Source organism: Sesamum indicum, linkage group LG5 (genome assembly GCF_000512975.1).
Source record: "Sesamum indicum cultivar Zhongzhi No. 13 linkage group LG5, S_indicum_v1.0, whole genome shotgun sequence".
Classification (NCBI taxonomy): domain Eukaryota; kingdom Viridiplantae; phylum Streptophyta; class Magnoliopsida; order Lamiales; family Pedaliaceae; genus Sesamum; species Sesamum indicum.
The window spans coordinates 15,726,590-15,742,994 of record NC_026149.1 but is presented as its reverse complement, the minus strand read 5'-3'; the positions used below and the strand labels follow the sequence as shown (position 1 = coordinate 15,742,994).

At 37.0% G+C, this 16,405-nt stretch overlaps 1 protein-coding gene across 1 annotated transcript; it reads left to right on the top strand.

Moving 5' to 3' along the window:
- On the top strand, positions 723 to 5,354 carry LOC105162784. The gene is made up of 2 exons (XM_011080905.1): positions 723 to 779; positions 4,980 to 5,354. The coding sequence occupies exons 1-2, from the start codon at positions 723 to 725 to the stop codon at positions 5,352 to 5,354; spliced, it is 432 nt and encodes a 143-aa protein (XP_011079207.1).

Here is a 16,405-nt window from a genome sequence, read left to right as displayed (position 1 = left end):
TTCAGCTACAGCAGGTACAGTGGTTCTGAAGCTGTTTGAAGAAGAGCTTCTTGCTAAGGAGAGGAAGCTGCACTGCAGAAGTCGCGCTTTCAGTTGCTTATGTAAAAATGCGTTTTATGTATTTTATGATTAACGGGTTACTTAGTTAAATTACAGTTAATTTACTTAGATAGTTATTTGGGTTGATTACTTATTTAAAGGGGCCTGCTTACAAGCTGTATATACAGAAAGAATAGACTTCCTTTTCTTCTATTCAGGAGCTGCCCATTTTAATTTTGCCATTGCTTTCACTAACAATTTATTGGAATTTCAGCATGGTATCAGAGGCATCTTGTGATGATCTCTAGTCTCTTCTTGATCAAAGAGTCTTTTGTTTTTTTCAGATTCTTGAGGATTTGCTTTCCCTCTTGAGTATCACCTACTAAGGAACAAGAACATGACAGAAATTGCTGGAAAAGAGGCTCGGAAGCCTCAATTGATCTCGGAGAGCCTGAAGTTGCAAGGAGGAGACTACCCAAGGATGAATTTCGTCTCAGTACCATTTGATGGGAGCAATTATTTTTCTTAGGTACGATCAATTAAGTTTGCACTTGGGGCTAAACAAAAGTTGGGATTCATAGATGACTCATGCAGTAAACCGACTGAAGACAAAAATGAAAGAGCAATGACAAAGAACAAACTGTATTCTAGTATCTTGGATCTTGAACTCCATCACGAAAGATATGGCGGAGGCATTCTTCTACACCACTTCGGCTAGAAATTTATGGCTGGATTTGGAGGTTTGATTTGGTGAGAGTAATGGACCTTTACCAAATTGAGAGGAAAATTGCGTCAAACAACCAGGGAAACCTGTCAGTTGCAATATATTTCACTAAGATACAAAAATTATGGGATGAATTATCAAGTGTTAGAATAGGTGACCAAAAAGCTAATTGGATTGGCATTTATGTAATCTGTTCTGACAATTTCAACGTAATTTTAACATTGTTTATTAATAAAGTGATAATTCATTATCTGGCAATGGTAGTTGTTATGCTCACTGATCATGTTTACAAGCTTAACATCATAACAAAGCCCCAAACCAAATTGTACAACCTATGTAGTTGGGTTGCGAATTAGATGGTGGTTATGAAACCAACTTCTGATGGTTAGGCTTGAAACGTTCGAAGTCGAGGACCTCGAAACTGGACATTGAAAGTCCTATTGGAACTTACACTAAAATTGCATTCATTGGATGAGTGTCGTATTTCATCGGCGACAGACGTTGGACGTCTATGTAATGTTAGTGAGTGGTTGACAAGGTTGTTAAGCCGACTGAACTAACTCGCGGGAAATCATCATATGGAAGCCATAGAGGCTTGGCTGGTATGACTAGATCTTCCTGACTCCAATAGTATGGGATTAGTCCTTGGACTTGAGGAACCATGACAGTTACATGCATATGATGGTTGTATCTTGAATTTGATGAAAGATGACTGTATCTTGGATATGGCCATTACAAGTATTGTTCAGTGTAATCAAAATATGTAGTGAGTACGGTGGGTTCCAAGATAGAATCCATCACCTGTCAGCATATGACAGTCGAGTCTCCTATGTGCTCTGAGATAGTTCGTGCTCTTAGAGTCTGTGGCCACATCGATCGGTTGAGTAGGGAATGGTTTCCTACGTCAATTAATAGAGCAAACGCATCTCGTGTTATTGAGCATAGTGTCTGGTCCAGGATGGGAATCGACACCCAATTCCATACCCTAGACTTAGATCGGGAGACGGATGATGGAAGGACCGTACCCATATGGTACTCGGGAGTCTAAATGTCCATGCCAATATTCACCTATTCTCTAGTGCCATGGATCGTTGCTAGACGAACACACATGATGACGAAAATTCTGGATTAATAGTTAATTAAAAATAAATTAATTAGATTGGATTTAATTAATTGTTGCGTTGGACAAAGCCTAAGTCTAGTTGAGGGTGAACCTAAAGAGTCACACACAAATCACTATGGAATTGGTGGAATTAATTCGAGAAGATACAAATTAATTTAATTGGATTAAATTAATTCAAGGAGAATATACAAATGATTGGATCATTTATTTAATAATCCATTTTATGGATGGCTCAAGAATTAATTAATTTTTTGGCTTAACACCTTAAATTAATTGGATTAATTTATTAGATTTGGCTTAATTAATTAATTTGATCAATTAATTAGCATTTGGACTTAGATTTATTTAATTGGATTAAATGAATCCTTGGACTTAGTTGGGCTAAAATTAATTTAATTAATTATTATCCAATGGACTTTGATTGGGTTTGATTTAATTTGATTAAATCAAGCTTGGTGCATATTTGAAGTTCAAGCCCTTTTGAGGGTGGTTGGAGCGAGTTAAGAAGGAGTCAAACCTCCTCACCATAATGAACATGATGGAGGAGTTATCTTATCATGGTTGGATGTTATATGCATGTAGTTGTATAGGTTGCCTTGCAGGCAAACTTAGTAGTTATTGAATTTTGAATTTAATTGTATGTGATATACAAAAACTACACACATATCCAACATAACCTCCTCCTAAGCCACGAATTTGTCCTCAATTTTCTCTCCAAAAATATTCTCCTTTTGTTCTATACTGAATTGGATTCAAGTTAGAAGATAAAACAATCGAAAAGTACTAAATAATAGTGTTTTGTTTGGAGTTGTTTTTCTTCTTGTTTTTGCCTAATCTAGATATAGAAAATGAACTATATTTTTTCTATTTTGTGGTGTGGACAACTTAGATAAATTCTAGTTTGAATTCTCAAGTGAACGGAACGGGAGAATATAAAGGAAACAACGCACGTTGCTGCTTTTCTAAAGAAACAAAAAGGTAAAGTCTCATGTTATGTCTCTATACCTTTTGTTTCATCCTTTAGCCACTTGTCTAGTATGTTTATATGTTTATTATTACGCTTTTGACTAACACTAAACGCCCGAGAATTTCAAATGGAACACTCTTTGAACTGGTTTTAAACTTTTTTATTTCACGCTTCCATCTCATTCTTGAGACATACTGATTTTTTCAGTGGTATCAGAGCCCGATTTGGTGTTGTGGTTTTAGGACTAACATGTTATTATGTGTTCAGTATGAACAATGTGTTTAATTTGCTTTTACAAATCATGTTTTATGTCTTTGAAGCATGATTATATGTTTAGAAAATATGTATTAATTTGCTTGTAAATTATGAAAATCTATGCATTTTTTGAAAATTGAATTTTCTGTAAATGCATGATTTTATTTCAATTTTATTTGCAGAAATTCAGAAAAAAAAATTTTAAAAACAGAGCATTATAGCCGTTGCTGCCCTACCGACAGGTCACTAGCCTACAGGGCGCGCGGCCGGGTGCGCGTAGGCAGTAGCCATGCATGTTGTGTTTCCAAAAGGTTCGATTATCCTAATTTCTGCAATTTTTATGAAATTATTAATTTTGGCTAATTGTAATTATAGTTAAATTGGATTTTTCTAAAATTAAATTGTGCATTAAATTAATTTAGAAATGGTTTCCAAACAAACGAAAGAAAATTTGTACATTAGATGTATGGATGATATACATTTTCTAATTGCATGATTAGTATGTTATTTTATGCATTTAAGTATGTTTTCTTTGGGTATTTTATATTGGATATCAATTGTTGAATACATGGATTGTTTTTATTTGTTTAACATATTTATATTTGATATAAATGTGTTAATTTTATTTATTGGATAAAAAATGGGGATGATCATGAAGCCCACTGGTCGATTATATGGTTTTATTTTATGTTGGGTGAGGCCTGCGTGCCTCTTTATTTTAACTCCTTTTATTTTTAGCCTTTGAATAATAAGGCTTGCTTTCTCCCTCCTTTTGTACTCCCCCCAACTTCTGATTGGGGTTTTCATTTTCAATTGTAATGAGTGTAGTTAGGAATGTGAGATTTTATTTATTTTGAATAAATGTAAGCTTCCAAAAAGATTAAGGCCTAGGCTTGTTGAACGGAGCTCAGGACGAAGGAAGAAGAAAGAGGAAAGCCTATTAGAATGATAATGGGTTACTATCTTGTAATAGTTAGGCCACACCCTACTTTGACCATGGACTCATTGGGGGCTCAGTGAGTGACTTAGGATTGGGCTTGTGATCATCCAACATGGGCATGCTAGGCTTGTTTTTGCATGTGGTAAATGTTTTAATTTTTGGTGTATGATGTGTTTGGAATGCGTTTATACTCAATCGTTGAAACTTTGTCATGCAAAATGTTATAATGATAAGGTCTCAGTCACAATAAACCTGAACTCTCACTTGGATGGTCCAAGCAAATATTAGGCCAAATGGAACTAAATCAAATGGTTAGATAATTCCAAGCCTTCCATCCACGATAATGTAGTGTGGATGCTACTTTCATCCTTTTTGTGGCCTCACGAGTCGTGGCAAATTTGAGATAGAAGAAAGTTGCACTATTATTGTGAACAAATAGAATATGCTCCTATTTCCCTTCTCACAAGTCGCGGGGGGCGACATTTGAGATATTCATTTCATTAATGGGTTGGGTCTAACATTGAGTAATGTGATTCTCTTGGAGTCCTCGCAAGCACGTGAAGAGGTGAGGTAAAATATATTGGGGATCTCATTGGATGAGAATGGAAATGGTTACCTCCCCGTAAAAGCGGGACATGGAGAATTGTGCTTGTGGAACCCGAGCCCACTAGGAAATGATTTCCCGAAACACCACTTAAGAGTGATGGGCTTTTGAAGAAATAGTGGGAGCAGTTAATGACTTAAGACCAAGTCTAAGAATCCATTAACCATGATTTTAATATTATAATCAATTTGTTACTTTCTGCTTTACATTTTGAATGTAGATGTCTAAGAATCCATTAACCATGATTTTGGAGACAAACAAAATTAATAGAACGAACTATAATTATTGGCTTAGAAATTTGAGAATTGTCTCAATTTCGAGAACCAGACTTACATTCTGGATAAGTCTCTTCCTAGGACCTTACCGGAGGGTTCCACATCTGAAGAATGTGTGATGTTTGAAAGGTGGCATGAGGACAATAGGAAGGTCCGTAGCATTGTATTGGCATCAATGACAAATAATATCCAGACACAGGATGATAGGCATGATGACGTCGTGTCAATAATGCTCCACATGAAAGATGTTTATGCGGTTCTGGATAGACATATTAGATATATTGCCAAAAAAATATTTTTCGGCACCAAGATGACTAAGGGATCCTTCGTGCAAGAGTATGGGATCAAGATGCTTTTCCTCGTGGAAATGCTCGAGTATCTTCGAGCTGGGCTTGATAATGACACGTACATTGACGTGATTCTCTAGTCACTTCCTCCATTTTACGACTCGTTTCTCATAAACTACAACATGAATGGGCTTGAGAAGATCATACACGAGTTAATTAACATGTTGGTCTAATATGAGGCAACAACCAAAAAGTTTGCACCGTAGGTGTTGGTCGGGGAGGCTTCAACCTCTAAAGCGAAAGGCAAGGGGGCCAGACGCTGAAAGAGGAAGAAAGGTAAGGCAAACGTCCCTGCAACCGCTTTGAGCGCTCCTGTTGCCCCGGTGGGGAAGGGCAAATGTAAAAAAAAAGGTGGGTTCCAAGTCAATAAGGACAAATGATGTCTGTATGCATTGCTAGGAAAAGGGCCATTGGAAGACGGAGTGCCCTAAGCTCCTCTCCAGTGTAGGTACATTTGTTACTGAGGTTAACATCACAACTAAGTCTGCTTTTTGCGTATTGGATACCGGTTGTGGATCTTACATCTTTAATGATTTGCAGGTGCTGGAAAGAAGCAGAAAGCTAAGTAAAGACGAGGTGGTCCTGAAGCTTGGCGATGGCAAGGCTATTGCTGCTGAAGCTGTAGGGATAGTCCAGTTAGTTGTTAGTGATCAAGTTATGATAGAATTGAAAGATTGCTATTATGTACCTAGTATGATCAAGAATATCATTTTCATTTCATTATTGGACAATTTTGGTTTTGAGTTTATGATTAGTAAAAATTATTTTTATTTGATGAATAATGGTTCTTCACATTTGCTAGGCAAACTTCATAATGGTCTTTATATTCTCCAACAACATGATTTCGTCATGACTTCTCAAAACAAACGTAAAATGAAAAATTAAGAAAACACACAGATCTGGCATGCAAGGCTAGATCATATCTCTCAAGATAGGATTAAAAGGTTAGTAGACTCAAAATATCTATAGATAGATGATTTGGATCACTTACCAGCCTGCGAGTCTTGTCTAAAAGGGAAGATGACCAAGAAGCCTTTGTAGGACCAAGTACGCTTGCCAGTGGTCTGTTGGATTTGATCCATCGATACGTGTGTGGGCCACTGAATACACAAGCCAGAGGTGGATTTTTCTGCTTCATAACCTTTACTAATGATCACTCAAGGTATGGTTATGTTTACCTTATGAGGTACAAGTCTGAGGCCTTCGAAAGGTTTAAAGAGTTCAGACTTGAAGTCGAAAACCAAATTGGTCGCAAAATTAAAACCCTTCGATCGGATCTAGGTGGTGAGTATTTAAGTAGGGAATTTTTAGATTACCTAAAAGAGAATGAAATTGTCTCTCAGTGGACTCCTCCTAAAACGCCATAACTTAACAGTATCTGTGAAAGGAGTAACCGAACTTTATTGGACATGGTTCGATCCATGATGAGTTTTACCGAACTGCCTCTTTATCGTTCTGGAGATATGCTCTTAAGACGACAGCCAAGTTGTTGAACATGGGGCCTTCTAAGATCATGACCCAAACGCCATATCAGATATGGTACGGCAAGCTTGCGTCTTACAAGTACTTAAGAGTGTGGGATAACCTTGCATATGTCAAAAGACTAGTGGGAGACAAACTGGACTCAAGGTCTAGTTTGTGAAGGTTTGTGGGTTATCCTAAGGAAACTGCGGGGTTTTATTTCTATGATCCCTCTAAACAAAAGATTTTTATCTCGTGAAACGTAATGTTCTTGGAAAATAGTTTACCAGCGAATACCCAACGTGAGGATTTGCTTCTTGAGGAATCCAGTGAGGCAACACCTCAAACAGATGTAGTGACATCATCTACGCTATAGTTCACACTAACGATGTTCCTGCCCTCTAAAGGTCAACCAGATTGTCTCAACAACCTGAGAGGTATGGATTTCTGGGTTTGACTAGTCAATTGGATAATGATCCAAAGACCTATGGAGAAGCGATGTTGGATATCGATTTGGGAAAATGGGTTGAGGCGATGAAATCTGAAATGGACCCTATGAGTTCAAATAAGGTTTGGACCTTGATAGACCGCCTAAGGGTGTTAAACCTGTTGGGTGTAAATGGGTCTACAAATGTAAGCTTGGAGCTGACGGGGAGGTTACTACCTTTAAGGCCACGCTTGTGGCAAAAAGGTTTACTCAACGACCTAGGATGGATTTTGAGTAAACCTATTCGCCCGTAGCCATAGCCAAGTCCATTTGGCAATAGCTGCATGGTATGACTATGAAATATGGCAAACGGAAGTGAAAACGGCTTTCCTTAATGGGTTCGTTGAGGAAGGCATCTATATGGATCAACCGAACGGTTTCGCATCTGTTACTGAATAGCAGAGGTCTGCCACCTCCAAAGCTCCATCTATGGTCTCAGACAAGCTTCCGAAGTTGGAATATACATTTGGATGTGGTCATACGGGGTTATGATTTCATCAAGAACGGCTTTGATCCTTGTCTATACAAAACGTCAGTGGGAGCTCAATTGCGTTCCTAGTGCTTTACGTGGATGACATCTTGCTCATTGAGAATGATATTAAGTTCAAATAAGGTTTAGACGTTAGTAGACCTATCCAAGGGTGTTAAACCTGTTGGGTGTAAATGGGTCTACAAGCGTAAGCTTGGAGCTTATGGAGAGGTTACTACCTTTAAGGCCAGGCTTGTAGCGAAAGGATATACTCAATGACCTGGGGTCGATTTTGGAAACCTATTCGCCTGTAGTCATGGCCAAGTCCATTCAGATTATGCTCGCCTAGCTGCATGGTATGACTATGAAATATGGCAGATGGACGTAGAAACGGTTTTTCTTAATGGGTTCGTTGAGGAAGACATCTATATGGATCAGCCGAAGGGTTTCACATCTGTTGAAGAACAGCAGAAGGTCTGCACCTCCAGAAGTCCATCTATGGTCTCAAACAAGTTTCCCGAAGCTGGAATATCCGCTTTGATTGGGTCATACAGAGTTATGATTTCATCAAAAATGAATTTTACCCTTTCATATAGAAGAAGGTCAGTGGGAGCCCAGTTGCATTCCTAGTGCTTTATGTGGACGACATCTTGCTCATTGGTAATGATGTCAAGATGTTAGGTGACACTAAAGCATGGTTGTCCACACAATTCTCCATGAAGGATATGGGTGAAGCTTCCTACATCCTAGGCATCAAGATTATTCGGAATAGATCTAAAAAGATGTTACGAATGACCCAAATCTTGTATGTTGAGAAAGTCTTGAAGAGATTCAAGATAAAAACTCCAAATGAGGATGCCTTCCTATGAGGCATGAGGTTAAGCTGTCCAAAAACAGTCTCCTAAGACTGATGAGGAGTTTAGAAAAATGTTTGGCGTACCCTATGCTTCAGTCGTAGCTAGCATACAGTATGCTGTGCAGTGCACAATGCCAGATGTCGCTTTTTCTTTGAGCATAACGAGCAGATATCAGGCATGTGCCGATGAGCTGACAGCACTACAGTCAAGACCACACTTAAGTACCTTAGAAGGACTAAAGTTGGTTGCACCATGAAAAAACTTTATAGTCAATCAAGGATAAATAATTTCCCATACCTTAAAGCAAAATTAATTGAAATCGAGGTTTCTTTAGGAAGACCATTGACAACCAACAATTCAATGTAGCCTGGCGCAATTTATCCAAATATGGTACTCTTGCAACTCACTTGAAATGTGGGAAATATTGTTATTGTCTTGCACAAAAAGTGAAAAAGAAAGAATAAGAAACTCAGACGACATTTTGTAGATTAATAAACTACTTGAACGGCATTAGCACTAAAAAATTTAAAAATTAAAAAGGGTGCCATGGGAGAAGAGGAAAACCATCTTGAATAAGGGGAGAGGAATCTGTTCAAGTTCAGATATTGAAGTATAGATGGTGAAGGAAGAGAAAAGGAAGCTAATTTTTTTCAAAAAGTTATTGACATTCCATCTTTTCATTCCTTCGTTAATTTTGGGTTTAGGTCTTTTAAATTAATTGGATTAATTTAATTAGGCTTGATTTAATTTATAAATTAAAAGAGAGAGTGGGCTTGTGTCTTTTAATTGGATTAAAAGACAAGGACCTTAAATTGATGGACTTATAATTAAATGGATTTAATGTAGGTTCATTGAACATGCGCTTGATCTTTTAGAGTCTAGTCTTTTAATGACCAACAAGTTGAAACACTACAGCCCAATCAACCTAAATTTTGTTGACCTACCAGCGAGGCAACATCCAGCTCATGCACAATTACAGCAAGTCTAAGGCACTTCCACCTCATTGCATCGACAATATTGTACATGTTGGACAATACGTCACACCAAAGCACGCCAGTAGGAATATACATGCCAGTTGTATACTGCGAGATAAAACTGACACATAACAACCTCCTTGATTTTATCCTATTTTCCTAGTGATTTGGGAATCCTCTTTTTGTTGGCATAGGGCCTATATATGTGGCAAAAAAGTGGATAAGCATTATCCCAACAAAATAGACATAAAAAAAAAATTCAAGAATATTTAACCTTCTTCAACCACCCATTCTCTCGAAACCTGCTCATATAAATACGGGTTCAAGTCAGTCAAAGAGGTAGCACATTCATTTACCAAGTTCACTCGATTTTCACTCTCCACACACAAGTCCTTAGCATTCTTTTTTATATTTTGAGCATCCCCGACACTATTTTGTTACATCAAACTTGCTAGATCTTCTGTTTTTACTTTGAGTATCTTATTTTATTTCTTAAAACACTTTACTAATTTCAGCATCGGAGTATTGACCTCTACTGTATGGTGCTACTGGACTCCAATAAACATCAATGGCAAATATTTGATATATATCTATCTTTTTAAAATAAATTACTAAGGAATAATATCAAACTTGTTCAAGTACACTATAGAGCAAACAACTGTATAAAGAGGTCCCTGAAACTTATATTGGCAACAAAGATTGAAGAATAGAGTTAGAGAAGAAAGGCCTCAAGGAATTTTCTCTAACAAGTTCACATAACTTAGGAATATTCAAGGCGTTCAAGGTGGAGATCAAATCATTAAAAAAACAAACGCATCAAATTATATATAGAGTTTAATTTGTAACTGCAGGAGTTAAATTCTCAAATTAACTTATAAGTATTTAAAACCAACCTTGAAAAGATGGAAGGTCACAACTGATTCCGCTTTCAAGTTCTCAATTCCAAACTTAAGATTATAGTGATTAATTCAAAATTACAGGTGTGGGCCATAAAATTAATATTATCAAAAGTCCAATTAAATTCTAAAGGACATCTACAAGGAGATTGAATCTTCAAATTGTCAAAAATATATATTTTGTCATTTTTAAAAAGAAAAATAGAAGAATTGAATAAGAATTATAACCACTTTTATCTCTCGAACTCATATATTGTGTTACAATTTTATTGTGTTTTAATTTTTAAAGTAGAAAATAAAAATATTTTTACCGAGTAATTTTCAAAGTGTCCATGCATTATGGATGTTGGACAAATCAAGAATAAGAATAAAAACAATAAACAAAAAAATATAAGGGAAAAAACAGTGTTGGAGTTCGTATTCAAGAGGAGAATTAAGCTTCATATTACTATGAAGCTGCAGAAAGTTGCAGAAAACCAGAACAGAGGAAGAAAGAGCAGGCGCAGGAAGAAGTGGCTTTTACTTATAAAAACGTGTCTTTAGAAGCACGCTTTATACTATCCGTTTCTTTTTACTCCTTCTTGTTAGTTAGAAAGGTAGTTGTACTATTTTCTTCTTATAAAAGGGATTGCAGACCCTTGTGTTCTGCAAGTGAGTTTTTCCTAAATCAATAAAGAGTTATCATCTTGTTTCTTGATAATCCGTTTCTACATCCTTCAAGATTGCTTGTTTACAAATGAGATACTTTCAATGTTAGTTTTTAGCATGGTATCAAGAGCAGAAAAGATCCATAACCTTCTTTAAACCAGAAACAAAAGAAAAGAAATGCAGACCATGACTGACAAAAGGGCAATGGAAGCAAGGAAACAAGATGACACGAAACCCAACTTGTTTCAAAAAATATGAAACTACAGGGAGGAGACAATCGAGGCGTCAATCTAGTAACAGCACCATTTGATGGAAGCAACTACTTTACCTGGGTGAGATCCATTAGATTTGCCCTCGGTACTAGAGGTAAAGAAGGCTTTATAGATGGGACATGCCCCAAACCTAAACAAGACCCCATTGAGATGGAATAGTGGAGAAAAGCAGACTGTATGGTGGTGTCTTGGATACTCAACTCCATTACAAAAGATATAGCTGAAGCGTTTCTTTACACCTCCTCTGCGAGAAATCTTTGGCTTGATTTAGAATCAAGATTCGATGAAACTAACGGGCCACTCCTGTATCAAATACAAAGAGAGGTTTGTTCTGTTTTCCAAGGAAATAAAACACTAGCTGCTTACTACATTAAGCTCAAGAAATTATGGGACGAGCAATTGAATCTAGACCCATTACCGGTGTGTTCCTGTGGAGCTGGAACAAAATTTGTAGAAAAGGCCAACTTCACTCAATGAATCCAATTCTTGATGGGATTAAATGATGCTTACGATCATGTTCGCAACCAAATTTTATTGATGGACCTATAACCATCGATAGGAAAGGCATATTATATGATTTTGCAGGTCGAAAAGCAAAGAGAGGTTAATGCAAGAAGCATAGAACTTGACAATGAAGAAGTCATGGTTGTTCAATTTGCAGATGCAAGAAAACAGGTTGTGCCCAAGAATCCTGTCAAGAAAATAAATGTCATTGAAAAGAAACAGATGTACTGCACACACTGTAAGAAAACAGGCCACCTAATGGAAAATTGCTTCGAGTTAAATAGCTATCCTGACTGGTATGAGGACTTGATGAAGCAAAGAAGAGGACTGAACAAACCAGTCACAAAAAAATCTTTTAATGCCTGCGTTGAAGACAGAAGAAGGATCATCCAAGGCACTTCCCACAATGAAAGTGACTTGTCAGAACTTATCAAGGCTGAGGTTAGAAGAGCACTGCACAATTCAGACATTTCACAGAACTATTCCAATACCGTGTACGCAGACAACTCTGTGAACTTGCAGGTACACTCCTCCATAAAGAATGCTTTGATTTAAATGAAAATTGGATCATGGACAGTGGCGCCTCAGCTCACATGTCCATGAATGCAGATTTATTTCATAACTTGAGGAATCTTGATATCATAAGTTCTGTCAAATTACCTGATGGTAATGTTTATAAAGTTAGACAGATAGGAGACATACGGATTTCTGATAAACTTATTCTAAGAAATGTGCTTTATACTCTTGATCTCCAGTATAATCTCTTATCTGTCAATGCATTATGTGAAGCAGGGAATATTAGTGTGCTTTTTACAAATTCTCATTGCTTTGTGCAGGACCTTGTGACTAAAAAGGTCATTGCCATAGGATATAAAAGAGGAAGGCTGTACCTACTGAAACATTCCCAATATTGCAAGGAACAAGACCTTCCAAAGCATGTGGCTCACTTTCAAAACTGTGCTGAGGATCAGAATTATCTCAAAACCAAACATGCTAGCCTGTGGCATAATAGGCTAGGACACCCTAGCAAAGATGTGGTTTCACATTTACCTTTTAAAGTAGATACTATAGACTCTATCAAAACTTGTGAAACATGTCCACTTGCTAAGCAAAATAGACATCCCTTTCAGCTCAATGAAAATCATTCTGACAATGTTTTTGATATCATACACATTGATGTTTGGGGGCCTTACAATCAATATTCCATCACACATTGCACATATATATTGACCATAGTTGATGATTGCAGTAGAGCTACATGTATTTATATGATGACGCATAAATCACAAGTTCAACAAAAATTGGAATGTGTCTTGAATATGGTTGAAACTCAGTTCAATAAAAGGGTTAAAAGGATTAGAAGTGACAATGGTACTGAATTCACTAACAAACAATGGCAAACTCTATTTCAAGATAAAGGAATCATCCATCAAAGAACTTGTGTATATAGCCCTCAACAAAATGGCATTGTAGAAAGAAAACATCAACATTTGTTGCAAGTTGCTAGATCCCTTATGTTTTTTGCTAACATGCCTCAATGTTTTTGGGTAGAATCCTTATTAACAGCCACATACTTGATTAATAGAATGCCTACAGCTATTTAAAAATGGAAAAGTCCCTATGAGGTACTGCATAACAAGACTCCTAAATACACTCACCTTAAAACTTGTGGCTGTTTGTGTTTTGCAACTAATGTCACACCCCACAAGAAGAAGTTTGAACCAAGGGCCATGAGATGTGTCTTCTTGGGATATGCTCAAGGCATGAAGGGATATAAAATTATGGATTTAAACACTAACTTAATACATATTGCAAGAGATGTGGTCTTCCATGAAGATACCTTTCCCTTTAATGATATTGAACCTATTGACAATTCTTGTCCCTTGCCCACCATTAATGAAGAAGATGATAACAAAGACTTTCAAGAGGAAGAACAGACTCTAGAACCTCAAGAAAATGCCATAGGCCTTAGAAGGTCCACTAGAACATCTCATATACCTGTGTGGATGAAAGATTATTCTTGTTGTTGCTACTCTGATTGTTTTTCTAATAACCATGTTTACCAAGTTCAAGGATGCTTTGTAAAGAAAACTTGTCCACTGCAGGAACCTAAATGTTTTTCAGAAGCTCAGCAATACTTGGAGTGGAAAGATGCTATGAAGCAAGAAATTGATGCACTAGAGAAAAACAAAACCTGGGAACTATCAGCTTTACCAAATGGAAAGAATCCAATACGATGTAAGTGGGTATTCAAGATCAAACTCAAACCAGATGGGAGTGTGGAAAGGTACCAAGCAAAGTTAGTAGCAAAAGGGTTCACCAAGTTGAAGGTGAGGACTATAGTGATTGTTTGGCTCCTGTTGCCAAAACAGTGACTGTGAGAACTTTCCTTGGTGCTGCTGCTGCAAAGGGATGGCATTTACATCATTTAGATGTGAATAATGCCTTCCTTCATGGCAACTTAGAAGAAACAATATACATGACACCTCCTAAAGGGTATGAAGTAGGAAAGGGAATGGTGTGCAAGCTTAAGAAGTCCTTGTATGGCTTGAAAGAAGCCTCAAGGCAGTGGAACAGTGAGTTTACAGAGAAAATAAAGGGATTGGGGTTCACTCAATCAAAATATGATTACTGCTTATTTATATAAGCCACTAATAGTGATTTCATTGCTTTGCTCATTTATGTTGATGATGTTCTTATTGCTGCAGCAACAAAATCTTTGATAGGAGAAGTAAAGAGGTATTTGGACAACCTCTTTACTATAAAGGACCTTGGGGAAGCACAATACTTCCTTGAACTTGAGCTATTCAGGTCACAAAAGGGATTAATTGTATCACAAAACAAGTACACTCAAGATATTGTTAGAGATGTTGGTCTGAGTGAAGGAAAATCTGTGATGACACCTTTGCCTCTAGGTTTGAAGTTTTCCTCACGACCTACAAGGACTTTGAAAGATGTCAGTAGGTACAGGAGGCTTATAGGAAAGTTGCTATACCTTGGATTCACGAGGCCGGACATTTGCTTTGCTACACAGCAGCTAAGCCAGTTTGTGCAAGAACCCTATGAAGAACACTGGCATGCTGCTGTCCATTTGATCAGATACTTAAAAGGAAACACCACACCAGGTTTGTTTTTCCCAGCTAATAATGAAACTAATCTTACATCCTTTTCTGATGCAGACTGGGCAACATGTAAAAGAATTAGGAGGTCAACTACTGGCTATTGCATTTTTATGGAAGCATGCCCAATCTCATGGAGATCCAAGAAGCAGACCACAGTTTCCAGATCCTCAATTGAAGCAGAATACAGGAGCATGGCAGCCACTGTATGTGAGATAATCTGGGCGAACAATCTGCTTAAATACTTACAGATACAAGTTCAAACTCCCATACCCTTTTCTTGTGACAATAAGGTTGCGCTGCATATAACTGAGAACCCATTTTTCCATGAACGCACAAAGCATGTGGAGATAGATTGTCATGTTGTGCGGGATAAGTACAAGGAAGGGCTCATTTCACCTACTTATTTAGCTTCAAAGGAACAAATAGCAGACCTGTTTACCAAGGTTCTAATATGGAAGACTTTCTCCCATTTATACTCCAAGCTTGATTTGATCACTAAGGAAGCAATTCCAGCTTGCAAGGGGGCTGCTGGAGTTCGTATTCAAGAGGAGAATTAAGCTTCATATTACAATGAAGCTGCAAAAAGTTGCAAAAAACCAGAACAGAGGAAGAAAGAGCAGGCACAGGAAGAAGTGGCTTTTACTTATAAAAACGTGTCTTTAGAAGCACGCATTTTACTATCCGTTTTTTTTTTTACTCCTTCTTGTTAGTTAGAAAGGTAGTTGTACTCTTTTCTTATTATAAAAGGGATTGCAGACCCTTTTGTTCTGCAAGTGAGTTTTTCCTGAATCAATAAAGAGTTATCCTCTTGTTTCTTGATAATCCATTTCTACATCCTTCAAGATTGCTTGTTTAAAAATGAGATACTTTCAGTGTTAGTTTTTAGCAAACAGGTAAAAAAAAAAAAAGAAACAAAAGTGAATGGGAAAAGGGGGAGAAGGCAAAAGTAAGAGAAAGGAAGGAAAAAACGAGATAGAAAAGAAGGGGGAAAGGAGAGAGAGTGGAAATGAAAGAGAAGTGAGAAGAGAAAATTGGTGGAGATTCTTTTTAAATAATCGCAAGCATAAGTTATTTTTCGAACACTATTTTTTCGTTTTATCTATTTTTTATGAATTCTCAAATACTCACAAATTTTACTATTAATATTATTTTATTCAAATTACTTAAAATCAACCTTCTAGGAACTACTTTTTTGCAAATACAACAGTACAAATTACACGTTCTTTTGTCATATAATATAGTTTTTGTAACACAATAAATTTTGATAATTTGGGTTTCATAAAATAAAAGTAAAAATATCAGATGAATAATGATTCGGATCATACATTTTGTAGGTTCAATTTGAATGCTTAGACTCAATTCTATTTATATTCAACTATTCCATGATGGATAGTTCTCCAAGACTCTAGCCAAAAGCCCTACCCCAAGCCGGCATCTTCCT

Excerpts from the sequence above, each read along its gene's own strand:
- LOC105162784 (XM_011080905.1), top strand. The coding sequence starts at position 723 with ATGGCGGAGGCATTCTTCTACACCACTTCGGCTAGAAATTTATGGCTG. Across the intron at positions 780-4,979 it reads ATTTATGGCTGGATTTGGAG|ACTTACATTCTGGATAAGTC; the intron begins GTTTGATTTGGT and ends TTCGAGAACCAG.